The sequence below is a fragment of the Enhydra lutris genome, unplaced genomic scaffold, assembly GCF_002288905.1.
Source record: "Enhydra lutris kenyoni isolate GAN:26980312 unplaced genomic scaffold, ASM228890v2 scaffoldscaffold40, whole genome shotgun sequence".
NCBI lineage: Eukaryota > Metazoa > Chordata > Mammalia > Carnivora > Mustelidae > Enhydra > Enhydra lutris.
This window is the reverse complement of record NW_019154124.1, coordinates 1,376,048-1,395,779: the sequence shown is the minus strand read 5'-3', so window position 1 is coordinate 1,395,779 and position 19,732 is coordinate 1,376,048. Positions and strand designations below refer to the sequence as shown.

General features: G+C 43.4%; 1 protein-coding gene across 2 annotated transcripts in view; it reads right to left on the bottom strand.

Moving 5' to 3' along the window:
* Positions 1-19,732, bottom strand: part of LOC111155259 (neuronal cell adhesion molecule) — a 287,921-nt gene that overhangs the window by 66,770 nt on the left and 201,419 nt on the right. Inside the window, exons 4-7 of one of the 2 annotated variants that reach the window (XM_022515369.1) lie at positions 8,605-8,805; positions 6,476-6,493; positions 3,613-3,718; positions 1,271-1,467 (exon numbers count right to left, since the gene is read on the bottom strand). In XM_022515369.1, the coding sequence (XP_022371077.1) occupies positions 1,271-1,467; positions 3,613-3,718; positions 6,476-6,493; positions 8,605-8,710 (427 nt within the window). In that variant the 5' untranslated portion in view covers positions 8,711-8,805. Of the gene's footprint in view, positions 1-1,270; positions 1,468-3,612; positions 3,719-6,475; positions 6,494-8,604; positions 8,806-19,732 lie in introns of those variants that run through there. The other variant, XM_022515370.1, reaches the window with a different exon arrangement.

Sequence of the window (19,732 nt, the reverse complement as noted above, 5' to 3'; positions counted from 1 at the left end):
ATCTCCCTGATATGAGGGAGAGGAGATGCAACATGGGGGGTTAAGGGTGTAGGAGAAGAATAAATGAAACAAGATGGGATTGGGAGGGAGACAAACCATAAGTGACTCTTAATCTCACAAAACAAACTGAGGGTTAATGGGGGGAGGGGGTTGGGGGGGTGGGATTATGGACATTGGGGAGGGTATGTGCTATGGTGAGTGCTGTGAAGTGTGTAAACCTGGCGATTCACAGACCTGTACCCCTGGGGATAAAAAGATATTATATGTTTAAAAAAAATAAAACTTAAATAAAAAAAAAAAAAAAGTGATGATTTTCATTCACTGCCATTAATAGTATAAATGCTGACTCAGCAATTCCATGTCTTTAAAAAAAAAAACCTGTATTATTAAATACATTGTTAAGAAGATATGTAATTTCAACTACAAGCGTGTTCTTCATGAAAGAATGAAAAGCACTAGGTGTCAAAAAGTTTGTTTAAACAAATAATTGTATACCCACACTTTAGAGTGTATACATTATTATATATTAAGAAGCATATATTTATGCAGAAGATTGATATGAGAATATAGATGATATGTAGATAAGTCAGAAAAGGTTATAAATTAGTACTTCAGAATGAGCTCTGCTGGCACACATACATGCCTATCTGCCTAGAGAAGGTGGAAAGATCGGTGGTTACTTGATCGAGTGGAAAGAGTCATGAGTACATTTTTCAATTTCTTTTTTGTTATTTGTAATTTTTTCCCAAGAATGAACACAGGTAAGAACGAATTTTCGAAAGGACCAGAACTGCAAATGGCTACTGTTCTTTAAATACAAGCTCTTTAAATATAAGCTGTTGAGAGAACGGGGGTAGTGACTTCTGCAAAAAAAGCCACAGAGCTGCAGGTAGTGAGGTCTCTGTATTTCCAGGGAAACAAAAATGTTAATTACCCACTATCCATTTCATACTGAATTTATTTCCGTCGGGCTATCGGAAGTTTGCTCATACGTGAGATACATGAGAAATTAATCATTTGATCAATTCGGGGAAGATATGCTTTTCTTACTCCCAGTGTTTTATTCTGGACTTGCAGAAAAGACAGACAGGGTTGGCACAGCACTCAGGGTACAGTGGAAAGGAGCAAGAATTTTTAGGCACAATGAAATGACAGCACTGGAGGCAACGGCATTGCCTTCCTGTAATACTATTGAGATGAGCTCACAGACATTGAGTCTTAGAGCCAACCTTAAAAACTGGGTCCAGTTTGGCAGACGAGTCCCACTTACTGGATGGACGGACAACGATATTATTAGAAATTGCTGCTCCGCGCTCATTCCGGGCTGTGCACTGATAGACCCCTTCGTAGGTCTCCGCCTTCCCTTCACTCATGATGTTGATCGTGAGGGTTCCTGAGCCTGGCTTCATGGTGACAAGAGGGTCCTTTTCTATGTCAAAATGCGTCCCATTGCGGGTCCAGGAGAAGCTGCCCAACACATAAAGGATTAAGCTTGTTAACAGTCCAGAAAGACAATGTTACATCCTCTTTCACCAATTCCTAGCCGTTTTGTAGGTTTCGAGAAGTAAGGATTACATTTTAAAGACTTTATTTATATATTTATTTATTTAACAGAGAGAGAGAGAGAGAGAGAGAGAGATCACAAGTAGGCAGAGAGGCAGGCAGAGAGAGAGGGAGGCAGGCTCCCTGCTGAGCAGCGAGCCCGATGTGGGGCTCGATCCCAGGACCCTGAGATCATGACCTGAGCGGAAGGCTGAGGCTTAACCCACTGAGCCACCCAGACGCCCCAAGGATTATATTTTAATACTCAGTGAAAGAACATCAGGCTCTAGACTGAAGAAAATGTTTCATTGAATCGGGACTTAGAATAAAGGACCGGCCGTACATTTTAAGGCACGTGTCTTCATTTAGAATGAGCCGGAATCTGTCTCAAGGAAATTGGGCACACAAATTCGCTGTCATTTTTCAAAGAAAACACAGAAAGTAGGTCTCTGAGGCACGTTCTCTTAGAGCTTTATTAGCATTTTTATTGTAAACTGCACTGTTCACAGAGTTGATAACCTGTCAATAAAATTTTGCCTTGGGCTGAAATGTGACCAGAAAGGCCTTCCCAGGTACATGTGTGCATCTGAAATGGATCAGACTGGTTTCAAGTTACCAAAATGCAAAGTTGGGGTGAGGCGGTGAGAACGAGTTCAGTGGGGTTTTAAATGTTGGCTATTAAAAGTGCTAATTCTCTCTAAAACACATTCTGAGAAATTTCAATTCTAGGACAGAAGGACTTTGTAAATTCCTCAGGAAGTATTTCAAATGGTCAGCTGCAATTCTTCTTTTTCCTTTTATTTATAGAAAGGATTGCCTTGTACAGAAGTCGTGGAGCTCGTGTAATTAAATACTTTATAACTAGTCATAAATCAACCATGGCCACACATACGGAGCCAGGAAGCTCTGGACCTCACTGTGTTTTGCAGGCCCACTGGGATTTCCCTTCCCACTCCTTACCCTTAGGGCAGTCGTGGTCCCATCATCTCAGGGTGGGAGCGGGTGCGAAGTGGGAGCTATGGATGGAGAGGGGGTAGAAGCCAGGGATGCTGGTAAATATCCCCATTCCCACAACAAAAATCTATCTGGCCCCAAATAGTAATCCTGCCCTATAGAGAGTGGCGGCAAGTGGCATGTCAGTGTGAACCTGAAGGGGGACTCCATGAAATGACAACATCTTCGGGCTTGGGTGCTAGAGGTTGCTAACAATATGGCAGAACATACCTTTTTTTTTTTTGTTAAAGACTGTATTTATTTATTTGACAGGAAGAGACACAGCGAGAGAGGGAACACAAGCAGGGGGAAAGGGAGAAGCTGGCTTCCTGCGGAACAGGAAGCCTGACATGGGGCTCCATCTCAGCACCCTGGGATCATGACATGAGCTGAAGGCAGCCGCTTAACGACTGAGCCACCCAGGCACCCCCAAAATCCACATTATATTTTAATAATAATAACCCAACTCTCCAAACTCCCCGTACATAACTGCAGATGACAGAGCATCTGCTGATCAGCTTCGGGACTTGACTACTGGAGGAGCACTGCCAGGTGTCAGTTTCCCATCTATAACATCTGCTGGCTGGACCAGATAACCTTTCATGTCTCTCCCACCTCTGAAACGCTGTGCAGGGCCCATGCCAAGATCCATATGGAGACTCTGAGTACTGAGCCCTGCCAAGTCTGAAAACCCACTCTCGACTATTTTATAGACCTCTACTGGGCAAGGACGGATCTTTGAAGCCATCAATCAAATTCAGCTTCTTCATTTTACAGAAGAAGAAACTGAGGCCCAGAGAAAATAGGTTCGCCCACGCCATAAGGGCAGTAGGGCCCTTAGAAGGTTTTCCTCTACATCTCCCTATAATTTTGGAGTATTTTGCAGAAAGGGGTGTGTGAGTACAGAAATGCAATTATCTGGGTGTCCGAGAGGAACAATCTGACTCCCATTCATCAGAAAGACAAAACGAAAGGACTGATACATGATACTTCAGAGATAGGCAGGACTTGAAATTGACTTAATATTAACACTGATGTTTATGTTTGGTTCTATAACAAAGCGGAACGCACACCCACCTTGGAGGAGGTTTCCCTTTGGCCTCACACTGGATTACGATATTCTCTCGAGGATCAATAATGTAATCTTTTGGAGACTGCTGAGTAATGGTTGGAGGCTGTACCACTTAATTGTAGAAAGAAGAACAATGTAAAGAAGTCATTTAAGATCATAACAAAAATCACTCTTTCCATGTCAAAATCACTTGCCCTGGACTAACGATGCTCCAAATGTTTTTAGCAATTTCTACGGTGGCGGCACATACGTTACTAGATTTTTAAGTAAAAGTCTCCTAAAACTTTGAAGTCAAGGCACAACTTCCTTTTGGTAAGTTTATAGGGATTCGCAGAGCTCTACAAGTTCGGGAAGGTAATTACCAACACAAGTTTAATATGAAGACCATTTCTCTTCTGATGTAACAATGAGAAATTCTTGTGTTTTTTTGGTTCCAATGATGCTTTTCAATAACATTTCAGTTGCGAGGTAAATGGGCACTTCTTAAGAAAGACTAACTGACTTATAGTTCATTAGTGTGCTAATGTAATATATGTTGGGAACAAATCAATTTGAGAAGTTAGCATTAAAAATATGGGTAAATTAGAGACTTGGCAGTCTTATTAGAGCCAGGAGGTAGGTGGCTACGAGCGCCAAAGATAAAATAGTCTCGTTTAGAAGATCAGTGGAACTGGGAAGTGCTCGGTTACAGAAGACAACATTTCTGTTTTGCTCTTCAAAGTGCTATCTGATCATTTGTTTTCATATCATATGGGGAAATCGCTCTGACCCAGAACAATTTAGTCTGAAGGAAGCTGGTTTATGGACATCCAGTGCTCAAGCCACTCAAAGATCACCATGTCCTTCTTGTGAAACCAGAATCACAGAATGTTAGAACAGGAACTGGAGAAACCATCCGCTTCCACTTCTGTTGTTGCCCAGGGCAGTTAAATGGCCTGAGGAAGAAGACACAAGCAGAGATCCAAACTCTCCCAGTATAAGTCACTGCCTTGTACAACTCCAGGAAGAGCCATTCACACAGACGAGGGGTTCTCGACCTAGGGTTCCCTCGGAGGACATCAGGCCATTTCTGGAGACAACGCTCGTTGTCACTCCTGGGGCCAGAGGTGGTTGTGGCATCTGCTGGGCAGAGGCCAGAGATGCTGCTAAACATCTTATAGGACAGCCCTCCCCTTTGCCTCCACAAAGACTTATCTAGATCGTTTAAGCTTTTCATATTCTGGCTTTTCCCTTTCTACCCATGCTCTGTGCTTCGTGAAACCTCCTTCACTGGCCAACCAAGCGTTTCCCAAATCTTACTACTAATTGCCCTCTCTGCTCTTGTCTTTCTTTACTGTGATTAGCAGTTGCCAGGGTTAAATTTATCATTTCCATGTCTGATGTCCTATGAAGCAGCTAACATGGTTCTCTTCTCTTGTCTGGTCTCCAGTCTTCTTGCTGTCCCCTACAATGGACACTGAAATGTGGGCTCTGGCCATCCAAATAACAGCTAAAGCCCAGATCAACAGCAGAGCTCGTTCCTGTCATCATTTATTATGAACCTAATAACTGTTGGATACTCACCAGTACCATTTTCCCTTCCCTTTAGCAAGAGTCAACCCTATCTCAGTTCCCTGTGCTGGGTAGCACCTTGGGCTGGGGATCAAGAACCCGCCTGATTCCTTCTTACCAGCTGTGAGACTTCCAGCAAGTTTCTTACCTTTTGTAAGCCTTACTTTCCTTAGAGGGAAAATGGGGCTTAAAATTGGTATCTACCTCCTAGGGTCACTGGAAGGAGGAAGTAAAAGAATCTGGGTAAAATTCTTAGTACATGCCACAACCATAATGGTTCAGTGTGAGCTCTGTGCAAATTATTGTCATAATCATTTTTATTTGGACCAGCTTCATCTTTGAGTGGTCCTTTATGCTCTGGGAGCATAGAGTTTGGGATGATAGAAGGAAGCCTGGAATTTCATATCCTAACAGTAGATACCTAGGTGGCAGATGGGGGCAGGGACTGTGAGGAGGGCCTCAATCCAATTCCTTGTATTTTTCTGCGAGTGACAGAGGTGAAAGTCTGGTGGCTTCAAACCCAGCACTTCTGTTCACATGTCTGCTGCAGCGCTGGTTAGGTGCCCCTCTCCCCCTCCCAACTGTCAGGGGTCTAAGGTCTGTAAGGACCTCTTTGAACAGTGCTTAGGTCACCTGGCAACTAACAAACACTTATAGGGAGAAAGCTGATTTTACGTGATTTTCCTGGTTAATCCAATCTCACAGGATTTTTTCAAATGCCTGAAAACTATGTTTGAGGTAGATTCTAGGAGCTGCCCAACTGCAGAAGTTTTTGCTTAGAAACGAGTTACGTGGGGAACGCTTAATTGTCTGTTGCACACTGCAAGACAATATTCAGATTCACGGGGCCGTTGCATTGCTGGGACGTGAGCCTACACGGTCCCGAAGAAGTACGATGAGGCACAGCGCGGCTGACGTGGGTGAGACGTCGGCTGGCGCTCACCTTCTGAAAGATAGCGGAAGACACACCTCGAGGCCAGCAAGCATTTAATGGCATTTAGACCCAGACAGCCATTTTCTTTAAATTTTGTGAATTTTCTCATTGAGTTACATCAGATGCGAATAAAGCTTGGAAGTTAGTCAAGCGGCATAGCGGTAAAAGAAAGAGTAATACCGGAGTCTTCGGAATTCATGCAAGGCATCTATTAAACTTGCTTCTTGGTATTTAAACGCAACGTTTAGCCAGAGGAAATGCACATGCTCAAAAAGACGTTAGGCACGACCCCTAAAGCTGTGCGTTCCATTCACAGTATTAATTCAAAAACAAAGACACGGTCAAGTGCTCACACTGCCGAGTAATTATGGAAAGACACTTACAGTCTTCAAGAAGTTTTGCTTTTTCCCCATCAATATCAGCAGGTGAGTGGGCAAACGGGATTAAAGAAAACCAGATGTTAGTACTGAGAACGTGAGAACCCTGGAGATCAAAGGGGCATCTTTGTCTATTTGGTCTGACCTAAAAAACCAGGAGAGTGAATGTGGAAGTCATGAGGTTGTAAAAGAAAGACGCTCCCACTAATGGTTTTGTTTACTCCTGCATCAGCCATCCTGCATAAACATATGGAAGAACAAAAGGAAGGCTTTCGGGAAAAAAAAAAAAAAATCTTCCAGGACTAGGAATGGCTAATTCCATTCCATACATGTTGCTGGACAAGTAATTATGTTCAATTTGAAAAATAGCTGAAATCTACAATTAATCTGAGTTGTCACATACTGTGTCGTGTCTGATCCTATTATCCCAGACATCACTAGGCCCCCGGTAATGATACCTAACAATGGGACATCACTACAGTGCCGGGGCTCCATCAGAGCCAAATGCAACACTGGTTTTAGGTTTTTACATTTCTGTGGTTCATCTGCAAATCAGTAATTGAACTTTTTGGCCGTTAGCCTACTTCTGCTTCAGAATTCCTCCTCACCCGGGGGTTGCTGGTAGGGGAACCAAGGAGCAGCTCAGATGGATGGGGTGTAAGGAATAGGGGCGGGGAAGAAATTGTATTAGCATGCAACTCAAATGATTGTGCAGTGCTGCCTGTCATTATTACTTGTAAAGGTCAATGCAGAAGCGCCCGGGTTGTCCGTGACTTTCTTTTCATCATGGTTGTGCCTCTTCTCCATTAGCAGTGATAATTGAGTTAGCCGTAGGTGACTGTTTCCCCCTGATTGTTAGACTGAGCCGTCAGATTAAGGGAGAATATATTTAACACAAGAGAGAACAAAAGCCCATTCCTCTCGAGTGCTTTCCCCTCTCTTCTGTAATCTGCTGGGGCAGATGCTTTCTTGGGCAGTCCAACTCCAACGGGCTGGTTCCATACAATTTTTTTCTAATTGAAATTAAGGTCAATGAATATTTTTTGAAAGGAAGTAAAATGTTGCATTTTATGGTCCTTTAGACTGTAGATGCACAGCAAAGGAAGTCAACCAAGGGTGGGGTAAACCACATCTTTTCTTAATGTCTTCCCACTGGGACTTGCAACCTTCTTTGGCAAAAAATGACATCCCCAACAATTGAATAGCCCCAGGAAAGTGCTATCTTCCTTGCACCTTGGAAAGCTTGCCAAACAGATGTTCTATTCAGGAAGCTAATGGATTTAAAGAGGTCAGGCAGATCAAGAATAAAGGATGAATCTGGATTCCAGTCATTGTCCAAATCTGAAATTCTGCTTTCCACTGCAAGAGAAGCGACCTGTCGGAACCCGGCGTTCTCTTTCTTTCTCACAACCAGGCCACCCAGGGCAGGCGGACTGCAGCATTATCATTTCTGTTAGGAAAAGGGGTGGGCTCTGATACAGTAGCGGTTGCTCGTTCCGTTTTAAATAGTGTTTTTTTTAAACCAAAGATCTTTCTCTAGGCTTTACTAAGATACGTGTCCTAGATCCAGACTCATGTGTCAAGTGAATTTTGCCCTGTTGGAATCAAGAGAGATGAATTATGGGCAGTCTGGGGCTACGGAGGGGAGTGGGGTTGGCTGAGAAACCATCCCCCAATCTTTCCAGGGCATTCTGAGCACGTGAGGGGGATGGGGTTGGGGGGGAGTGTAGAGTAGTGGGGAAGGGACAAGTGAGAAGTCTCCATGACTGTTTCGAAGTGATTCATACAGTTTTTCTTGCAGGACCCCTTCTATCCAGAGTCACCCGTTGGGAGGATCAGGGGAGCCCACAGTTCGCTCCTTCTCCACCGCCCCCCCACCCCGTGGTACACAAAAGGCACCTGAGGAGAAAGAAAGATAATGACAGGGAGAGGACAATGGTCTGACCGGTTCAATGGCCATTTCTGTGGCGAGACTCTTTGGAAACACCAGGTGCTGTAGGTAAAAGCCAAATTAATTGTGATGAGCTTTCCCGCATCACACAGACACCTTCTCCATTCACGCAGCTCACAGGGAGGGGAACCGCTGGGGCGGCTTTGACTCCCGGGCGCAGCAGCTCTACAACGTTAATACTTACGATCAAGAGGGACGTCCAGCGCCCTCACCAGCTGGCACAGAAGGAGAAGCAGGGGCGCCCTGCCTGCAGATAAGCGCTTCTTCCTCGGCATTATTTCAAGCTGCATTAGCTGGGCTCCTGCGGAGACCCACACACTGAATTTCCTTTTCTTCTTTCACAAATGATCTGCGCGCAACGTTTAAATAGTTTTCATGCAGGGAACTGAAAAAGGAGAGAATAAGAATTATAGCGTATTAAAAAGAAGGAAATGAGAGGAAGTCCGCTGCCCGGAAAATCAGTTCTCTATTATACATGAACTCTAAAACGGAGCTAACTTTTTAAATATTTAAGTCTCAGGACTGGAATAATCATTTATTCATAAATCAGCTAAAATCAGGTCAGAAGTATTTGTAGGGATGTCAAGCAAAATCTGTCCACACTGCCATCCTTACGGTTCTCCCATTTTAAATATCGGCATCTATGCCAGAGGCTACCATGTCATTCCCAACAGGAAAAACTTGGCATATAAATGGATTAGAGGGGCGCCTGGGTGGCTCAGTGGGTTAAGGCCTCTGCCTTCAGCTCAGGTCATGATCCCAGGGTCATGGAATCGAGCCCCACATCGGGCTCTCTGCTCAGCAAGGAGCCTGCTTTCCCCTCTCTCTCTGCCTGCCTCTCTGCCTACTTGTGATCTCTGTCTGTCAAATAAATAAATAAAATCTTTTTTTTTTTTTTAATAAATAAAATCTTAAAAAAAAAAGTGGATTAGAAAGTGTGAGTTTAGAAAAGGCCCAATGGCTTCTCCGTTCTAGAAACTGTCTTTGGGAAAGTCCAAGGCACTGTTGCACATTTGCTTCAAACCCCAAACACTGGATTACCAGCTGAACCACCAGCAATGAAGGCCTTTCCTATCTCTTACTTAGACCAGGAGAGCAGACGTGCTGGGGTGCCCAGTTCTGGGCTTTTCTTACCAGTCACCCTCTGAAACAGTGGGATCTATCAAATAAAATTCAGTATATCTTTAAACAGATAATAGAAAAACCTTAGTGATCTGGCTTCAATTTATCCTACAACCTTATCCCCTCCTATTTGCATAAAGCTATTTTTCGGTTTGCTGGTCTGTTTCTGCTTCTCTCTCTTGGGTCAGGCCTTCAAAATGCCCTGAATTCTCCCACCTTCATGCTTTTGTCTCCTCGGTTCCTTTTACCTGGAATGCCCTCTCCACCATATTTCCTTATCAAAGTCTAATTTATTTCTTTACAGATCAGTTTAAAGGGAAACACTAGCCGACCAATCAAACTACAAGTCCTTTCACCCTCCCCCCAAGAGTTCCTAAATTCCTAGTTTTAATCATGATTTATATATATAGATAGATACAGAGATAAATAGTTTTTTTTTCTTTTTTGGGGTATGCATGCTCTCTCCCCTACCCCTTCAGGCGAAGGTGATGTCTCTCCCATTTATGTATCCCTCTCATAACATTAACGTAGTTTGCCCCACACAGAAGAGGATCAGCAAAAACCAACTGTAGACCTCTGTCTCACAGCCACCTCCTCCCTGGAAGGAAGCGTCTAATCATGACTTCTCATTTATGAAGACAGGTGAGGGTGACCGGTGGCTCTCTCGAGAGGACAGAGGGTGGCTCCCACAGCTTAATTATTGAATGATTTGTGTGATTTTTATTATTTGTACAATTGAGTAGTTTGATAATATCCATCTTTCCCACTAAATTGAAAGCCTCCTAAGGGCAGGGACGGTGGTCTTTACTGTTCAATGTTTATTTTTCCCCCATAGGCCATTGCAGTGCCTGACACACTGTAGGCTGTACATAAATATTTATAGGAGAAAAAAAAGAAGAAAGGGGGAATGCGAAAAGAAATGGAGATTTAAGATTATTGAAGACAAGGCTGTATTCAGATAGGCTGTTTGAGTACAGTCTACCTAAAGTTGTGTTTATATTTTACTACTGGGTTTGAAAACCAAACCCTTGTCTATATGGTCAATTAGCTATCATATCATGTCTGTGTGTGGAAGAGAGCTTACATATTTAAAAGGAAAGCGAAATAATGCTAATAATGTGTTCTGCTAGCAACTGAGGTTCTGATTTGAACCTGATGACTACTACAGCTGGGACACTTCTTGGTAAACAAATACAAGAAAAAGGACTAACACTAGGCTAAACATAGACATTACATGTACATAAATATTGTTTTCTGAATGAAACATCCATATTCTGTGGTTTTGTTTAAGATCCAAGAAAATTGTGTTTCCACATTACAATATATATAAAGCAATCATGTCCATTACAATTTCGAGAGGCTGATACAGAAGCTCATCTAACTATCTCTTTAAAAAAAAAAGATTTTATTTATTTGTCAGAGAGAGAGCACAAGTAGGGGGAGCAGCAGGCAGAGGGAGAAGCAGGCTCCCTGCTGAGCAGGAAGACCTGATGCAGGACTCGATCCCAGGACCTCGAGACCATGGACTGAACTGAAGGCAGACGCTTCACCCACTGAGCCACCCTGGCATCCCTCATCTAACTATTTCCAACCAAAATATACACCAGGCAGTCTTTCTATATGTGCAAACCATATCCCTATCATTTAACCATGTGTGCAAACCGTATCTCTATCATTTAACCAGATTTATTTAGGTCTCTCGTGATTTTTCTGTTGAAATGCGAATTCTGAATTTACACATGAGCTTCACAGAAAATGCAAATAAATGGCACTAAAACAGGTTGATGCTACATACTAGGCATATGGAGACAGAACTCCAGACTCAAACACGGAGAAAACGACTGGCTCACCTGCCTGATTTCTGTCAGCCTAGTCAAGTGCATCCCATGTACGTGCCTAGCTCTCCGAAGGGGTGCAGGAGAACTAAAATACTTTCTAAAAGACGTATAGAAAAATTGCAATGCCCATGAGATCTTAAGCAGCTACCCACAATTTCCAAGTCCTTAACTGATGATTTACTTTGCCTGCATGCCTTAACCAGTCATCCTCCCAACAGAGAAAACTCTTAGTTTCATTAAAAAACAAGCATCCTTCCACCTGCTTTACCTTTTCAGAGTCTACAGGGAATAAGATATTGCCATTAAATCGCAGTGTCGCCTAAAGAAAGAAATTCAAATTTTAAGAAAAATTGAGAAGGTACTTACTTAAGGAGACATGAGTAAATCCTCACAACAAGAGGAGGTCATGAACTAGATGTAGTCTTTCTTCAGAAGTCGTGAGCTAACTGCACCGATGGCCACAAATCTGTCTCCAGTGTGGGTTCTGTTTGGGGAGGACAGAGAGACTGTCCTGCCCAGCCTCTGACTCCTGCCCGTGGAAAATCACCCACTCCTCCTACGTATGCCATCAGAGGTGAAAAACTCAGTGCCTAAGGACAGCATTAGGTCCCCAGCACTCAGTCAAAGTGAAAATCAAATACAGCTACAGAAAATTTAGCTCTCTTTCTGTAAGAGTGATGTGCTGTGCATGTCTCACAAAGAAAAAAAACACCGCTCCTAAGCTCTCAGTATTGATGTCAACGCCCTGCCCAGCTAGGAGCCCATCTGTCTGGTGGTTTGCCTCGCAAAATGCTGGTCATTCTCTCTTACCTGAGAATCATGAGTTAAAACCAAACTGTTTATGCAATTCCATTAAATGAATAAAACCCCAACTTGAAATAGCAGCCTCATGTTTTGTCAGGGCTGAAGGGTATGTTAGTGCCATACAGCTTAAATAAGAAATTTACAAAAACTACTTGCATGGACATTTTATTATTTTTATATTTTGATATTTTAAAGATTTTATCTATCTATTTCAGAGAGAGAGAGAGCATGAGCATGAACGGGAGGGGCCGAGGGAGGAGAGAGAGAATCTCAAGGAGACTCCCCACTGAGAGGGAGCCTAACCCAGGGCTGGATCCCACGACCCTGAGATCAAGACCTGAGCTGAAACCAAGGGTTAGAGGCCTAACTGTGCCACCCAGACGCCCCTGCACAGATATTTTAGAGCATGATCAAACGAGACAAATGGCAGGTCCAAGTTCAGAATATAATTCATGCTGACACTTAAAACCACGTATATTGCTAAAATGACCCCAGAGTATCGATAAACAGAAAGACCTTTTAATATTTCCCTTCATTTAACTCCACTCAAAGCAACTCTTCACAAATTACCTACAGAACCTCTGAAACAGAAGGGAAAGGAACATCTCTCTTCTTCGGTAAACTTTTCTTCATTAGACAAGAAATACAAGTCAAGGTTCCCTTACTTCTTTTGGCCTAAAAATCATATTAATCACCGCATTATTTACCATACATTTAAAAGGAAAAACGTGAAGTTTTGACAAAAGTTTCATATTAAGCCCAAAAAACATAGCTCTCCTGTTATTCACTTATGAAGTCTTGTCATTCAAAAGAAGACAAAATCTTTGTTTTTTCCTCTCAAGTAAAAGATGAAATTATTTTAATTAAGAAAATATATCAGCTCTTTTTCAGAACTGGAAGGCCATGCACCACTCACAGTTTCATTCTGGTCTGTTTGTGCTTTTCCGCATCCCAACATGGGTGGTTCGATGCCGACTGTAACACGATCTATTCTCTAAGCCAATAAACAAATATGCTAATGTGACTGGATGCCCTTGGGCACACTCATTATTGCTCTGGTGACCCATCAGTGTCTGGCCTCACTAACTGAGTGTGACATTATTTTGGCTATGAAAGGCGTTTTTTCAGCTGTCAACTTGGGGATGGTTACTTTATATTTTGTTAAATATTTGCCATTAGAATGACGTCCATTCTAGCCCATGCTTGCACTTCTCAACTCAGATTTCAAGTCTGAGACTACAGAAGGAAGGTCAATGAGAAATGGGCAATGACTTTGCTTAATTGCGAAGTCGCACTTATATCTACACAGCTACATTACCAGGAAAACACTTCAGGAAAAGTGGTCTGGGATTTTGTCTCTTCAAATAACAAGCTAAACTTTATGGAACACCAAGGAACATGTTTCTAATTTGGCCCTAGCCCAGAGGGATGTCCCAGAGAATTTCAACAAGGAATCTGGTAGCTAGAACTTAGAATAGTATGTAAGGAAAGGTGGACAGTTAGCAGGTGTTTTTATCCAAATAATCAATGATAGAACACATCTTGGTAATAGTTCAAATCTTGATTCCTCAGAGCACTTTAACTGGTCATCTTCTTTGATATTCATAAAAACCTCAGAAGATAGGAAAGCAGGGACTGTGCCCATTTAGTAGATGAGAAGATGGAGGGGAATCCAATCACAATGGCTATTACTCACTGAGCACCATCCAGGTACCAGGAATGGCACTGAGTTGGCTCCATGCATTCACTTATCTCATCTCATCAACCCCCAAAGGTAAATCCTATTACAATTCCCAATTTACGAGATGCAAAATGGTAAAGTCACCTGCTTAAGGGCACCCACCAGTGTGTGAAGTGCCAGACCCAGAGTTCCCGTTCTGGAATGTTCTGGAGCATCCAGCCCTCTCACATTGCCACACCCTGAAAAGCCCCTAGCATTTCTCTCCCTCTCATAGGTTCTTATCTGGCACAATAGCTAATAAACAAATAGATCACCAGGTTTACCACTGATGTTGAAAAAAAACACATCACTAATGGATTCTGAATATCCACAGAAGATCTTCACGGTGTCGCTTGGAGCAGGACTTCAGGGGCCTCTTCAGGTGGCATCCCACATGACTACTGTCAGCTGGAACTGCGCCACATGCCGGCCCTGGCCTTTCAAAGGAGCTGCTAGTTAGGACCATGCAGACTAGACACGCTTTGGAAAAGTTAACTATAAATTAAAAGTAGGCACTATATGCCCACTATATGCCCATACAACATTCGTAAGGTACAAAAGACCATAAATTCAACATAAGAAACCCTAGCAACCCCATTTCTCTCCGAGAGGAGTTTTACTACCAAGTTTTGCACATCCTTCTAGAGATAGTACATGCATAAGAAGTGTAGACATATATAAAACAATATTTTAAGGATCTCTTGAATTTAGAAAAGCCTTTTATAAACCTTTATAAGTCACTGAAGTTAGAGCATCAAAAATACCAATGCCTTTTAACGTGATCTAGCTTTTTGCATCACATGGAATTATTTGGATACTCACTTTTTCACACTTCCTCTGTTTAGCACAGCCAATGACCAGAAAAGAAGTAGTAGACAATGATCTAATTGAAAGATCTAAGACAAAGGATAAAGCATGCTTAATGCAAAGTCCATAGGGCTGAGACTACCAGCGACCCTGACCAAGGATGCACCTGTCCCACACTTGTACAGCTGGTTATGTGACGACAGCCGGCATGCTCAGCCCCAGGGGTGACACAGCTGACTGTGGACGGAAGGACGGAAGCAGTAAGTAACAAAGGGACCCACGCTTCTCACACCGTGCTTCTGCTCCCACCTCCAAATCCAATCACAGTGAACTATGAATGGAGGGGGCACTATTCCTCTCCAAATGCTTGCTCTGATCAGCATGCCCTTCTGCACTGACCCCATCACCCTGACCGAGGCAAGAAGAGTCAGGGGTGGGTGTGTGACCAAGGGAGCAGCCATGTTTGAGCCTGTTGAGATGACGAGGCTGTTTTAAAGGCCCGAGGAGTGACCGACAGAGTGGTGACAGACTTGTTTCTCAGGGAGAGGGTAGATATGAGGCAGAGAGGGAGAGTGAGTCAATAATTTGGAGTGAGAACAAAGGCTGAAGACCACAGAAGCAAGGCGGCCTGAGGAGCCATGAGTCAGCAGAGGAGACGAGGTGTCAAGAGCAGAAGGAAGCCAGTGCGTAGTAAGAAAATCGGTAGAAACAGGAACAGACTGTTGCCCAGTGACTGCAGCATCATGGAACACCTGACAGGTGAGAACGAGAACCCACTCCTCCTGTACTGTGCTAACCAGGCCTCTACAACTCTTAGTATCCCAGGCAGTGGTCCAGTTCTCCGTGAGGTTGACCAGAATAGTGGTTGTGGTTGAAGCGTCTTCCATCTTGTGGACTAAAACAAGCCTGCGTTAGTGTGCTAGGTGGACTATTCCATGGGTGGCCCACGGGAGGCGCTCCTCACGGCATCCATACCCCTTCGTCCCCTCTCATGACGACTCTGGGTTTGGCCGTGTCAGTTACTTTGGCCAATGGGATTCTAGCAAGAATTACACAACCATAGGTGTGGTGAGCATTTGCACACCGGGGCTCGGGCACTCCTAAGTTCCCTCTGGGAAGCTTGAGCTATGCTACTGCGTGATGGGAAGCCAGTGGGAGGAGGCCCTAGGGAGATGAAAAACCATCCTGGACTTGCTGGGCCCAACTGAGCTCTCAGATAAAAGCTGCTGAGCAAGTGACTTCTTAAACCACATGTAGCAGAAGAAACATCTGAGAACAGAGAACCAGATGTTAACTATCTCAGGGGTAACAAACCCTTGGAATTATAAAAACCATTAAATTGTTGCTTCAAGTGGCAAAATTTGGGGGCGATTTGTTATATAGCCATAGATATCTGGAACAATCAATAGGGTAAACTGAGACAGGCTGTTTCTTGTAACCAGAAAGGCCTTCATATCCACATTTAAGGGAACTGAAGATTCCATTGCACACGTCCCCTTATGAGATTATGGCTGGAACCACAGGAATTCTAAATGAATAGTCTGGTGATGGAGGCTTTCCCTCTAAAATGATCTATCATTCTCTCTTTTCCTGGATATGCTTACTTGTATGCATACTGGTACAGCCGAAAGGCCCATTTCTCATGCCACACTTATACTGAAGATGGTTACCACTGACATCAAACGAATTTCTTTACACTACAGTAATGGTGGATTATGCCTAATTTAGGGTCTTAGACAATATATCCATTGATTTCTAACGCAGAAAAGCAAAAATGGAGCTAGCAAACAGGGTGAGAGGGAGTCCATGTTCTTAGTCTATCCCTCCTACCTTCCCATCTTCATGAATCAGACTAGAACTCTGAGCTCAGTCGTGCCTTCAGCTTGGATCCACTCGCTCTCCTAGCAAACACGGAACATGAAGAAGCGGGAGGAGAAAGAGGGAAGCCAAGACAAGTCTACGCCTCCATTGCAAGGTTCTCCTCCCAGGTGGTTACCTTCAGATTAGGAAAGAGAAAGTTCCAATTTTAAGAAATTGAAAATAGGGAACTGTTCTAAAGGTGAAGTCTGAGAAACGGAAATTTCACTCTGAACACAGGTCTCGACAGTAATCTATTTGGCAACATTCGTCAAGCTGCTGAAACACGCTCCAGCTCTATTTACCTTCTTGTAAACTGCGGTTTTCTACAAGTATCACTGAGAAGATATAAGCATCAGAAATGGTTTATTAAAACCTTCAGCATAAAAGGCCTTATGGGATATTCGTATTCTAAATGGGCTATGTCTTATCCATTTGTCAAATAAACAACACATGGCAAAATGGCAGCCGTTTAATGGTAGATAATAACATTTTGGATGCCCGGCAGGCTACCCGCTTAAAAAAAAAAGTCACATTTCAAAGACAAGAAGCCAGGATTTATAAAACGTATTCTTTTTTTCTTTTAAGATTTTATTTATTTATTTGACAGAGAGATCACAAGTAGGCAGAGAGGCAGGCAGAGAGAGGCGGGGGGAGCAGGCTCCCCGCTGAGCAGAGAGCCCGATGCGGGGCTCAATCCCAGGGCCCTGAGATCATGACCTGAGCTGAAGGCAGAGGCTTAACCTTAACCCAGTCGTCCCCTATAAAACGATATTCTTGTTTAATGATAAGAACCTTTCTGAGTGGAGATGCAAGGCATGGTTCAAAATTTCAGTGTGTGCTCCCCTTCTCTCGGGCCTGGAGGTGAGTCTGGGAGAAGAATGGGAAAGAGAATTAGCCTGACTTCAGGGAGTAACTAACCCAGAGGTCTCAGTCTTTGGCAAAAGTACAGTTTATCCTTCACTCGTGTTAATGTCCAGGGTGGCCTGCAGGGGCTTCTGCTCCGCCATTTTGTGATGTTGCCATCTCAGCAGGTGACTTCCACAGTCCCCGGATTCTCCTGCTCTAAACTGCTTCCATTCAGAGGTGATACAAACATGTCTCTTGCTCATTAACCCATTAACCAGAAGTAGTCAACGACTCTCGGGAAGCCTCGTGAGCACTCTGCCGCAGAGAGCTTGCGTGAGTCACAGCCGATCTGAAGGTGCACAGCAGATCTGGGAGGACTGTCAAAAGCGACATTCTATGGGAGGGCCATCTTACTGTTTCATATCGGGGACGAGCCAGGCTGCAGGAGGCTGGTGGTGAGCAAGGCCCACCACCAGTGTGGGTGCTGGAGGCCCACAGCCGCCGCCTCTGCCTTCCTCCTCGCTGCATTTCTGAGTCACTCTTTTCTATAGCGTGAGCCTTCCCCAAACATGAGCCTGGGTATGGGGGTGAGGAGGCAGAAGGCCCAGATTTATCGAATCCGAGGGACATCAACTCCTGCCATGTCACAGATGACAATCATCTACACAGGAAATATTTAAAATGTATTTTGCTAAGGTATCCAGGCTCTGTATAATCACAATAGGACCATGAAAATGACAAATGGAGACCGATGTGACATGAAGAATTGTGTTCCCCACTTGTTATCAGTGCCAGGTAAGGTATATTATCATAAACTAAATAGCTGGGAATCCTTCATTCCAGCTGGAGGCGATTTCATGTAAAGAACAAATCTCAGTTACTTGCTGATATGCATTTTGCACTACAAAGGATTTACCAGCAAAACAGGGGAGTCACTCATGAAATATTTAACTCCCGGTGCATTTCATTTTCTGCAAACACGCCATGTAGAAATCTACATTTATATAAAAAAAAAATAAATCAGTAAGTGACCATTTGCTGCCGAACGAATATGTCAGATTTACTCCAAAGAGCATCCTTGTCCTGTGCATTTAGACTATAATTCAGTTTCCAGGAAGTAAAAAGTTGGCTCCTCAGGAGTCCATATTCTGCACTAAGCACACAAAAGCAAGAATATTGGAGACAACTTTCTCGGTGACCTGAGATTTAAGCAACCCATCGATCAAAGCTTTAGAATACTCTGCTAAAAGACACTGACTTCTCAGGAACCACTTACTCTATGAGAAGGTCACATTCTATTTCTACTAATATTTGTTCTTTTATTTGTTTATTTTTTAAATGGGCTCCCCAGAAAGAATATATTCTGTTGCGATGGGGCAAAAGAAATGGCAAATCAAAGAGCTGATCAGGAACGCCAGCAAGAGGAGAGTATTTCTGGTGCAAGTGTCCTGCTGCCTGGAAAAAATCAGCCCAGAAAAGCCTCTGTTTTTTGTTTTGTTTTGTTTTTAGCATTTTGTATTTATTCATTTGAGAGAGGAGGGTGGGACGAGCACTGAGGAGGGACAGAGGGAGAGCAAGAGAGAAGCAGACTCCCTGCTGAGCAGGGCTGGAGCTTGACCTGAGCTGAAGGCAGATGCTTAACTGTCTGGACCACCCAGGCGCCCCAAGCCTCTGGTTTTTTTTACAAAGGGGTTGATAAGAACATTATACCTAGAATTACTTCCTCTTTGTATCTCTTCAGTTGCATTTTCATAGAAAAATGTTTGCGGGTAATCTGAGCATTTATTTCCTAAAGAGAAACACCTGTGCCTGCCTTTCTGGAAAGAGAACTGGAAAATGAGAAGGAAAGGTGAGACAGGAGGACAAAGGCACAGCCACGAAAGAAGAAATGCCATAGATGTCAGAAATTTCTGAATTTCATTATCACTTTTTTTTTGGTTTTGAAATTATGGCAATTAACAAGAAACTGGGCAGAAAAGTATCTGTGAAAAATAAAATTTTTAAGCCTATGAAAAGAATCACAAAGATTTCCAGGAAAACATCTGTAGGGGCTCATGATTACATCTCTAAGGTCTCCTCCAGCCCTGTATTTTGGGATATGAGCACTGCACCTGCTTTAATGTAAATGGAGCCAAGTAAAGCAGCCACCAACTGGACAGCCACTGAGCTGCCATAGCAGAAGAATAAAACCAAGACCAGAAATTGGAAAAAAGAGAGCTAAGCATCAGATTCTGCAAGGCTGCTGGTTATTACATCTGATGAGGCTCAGCAAGGTAGAGATGGAGACATGAGTATCAGGCACATGTTAGCTATCT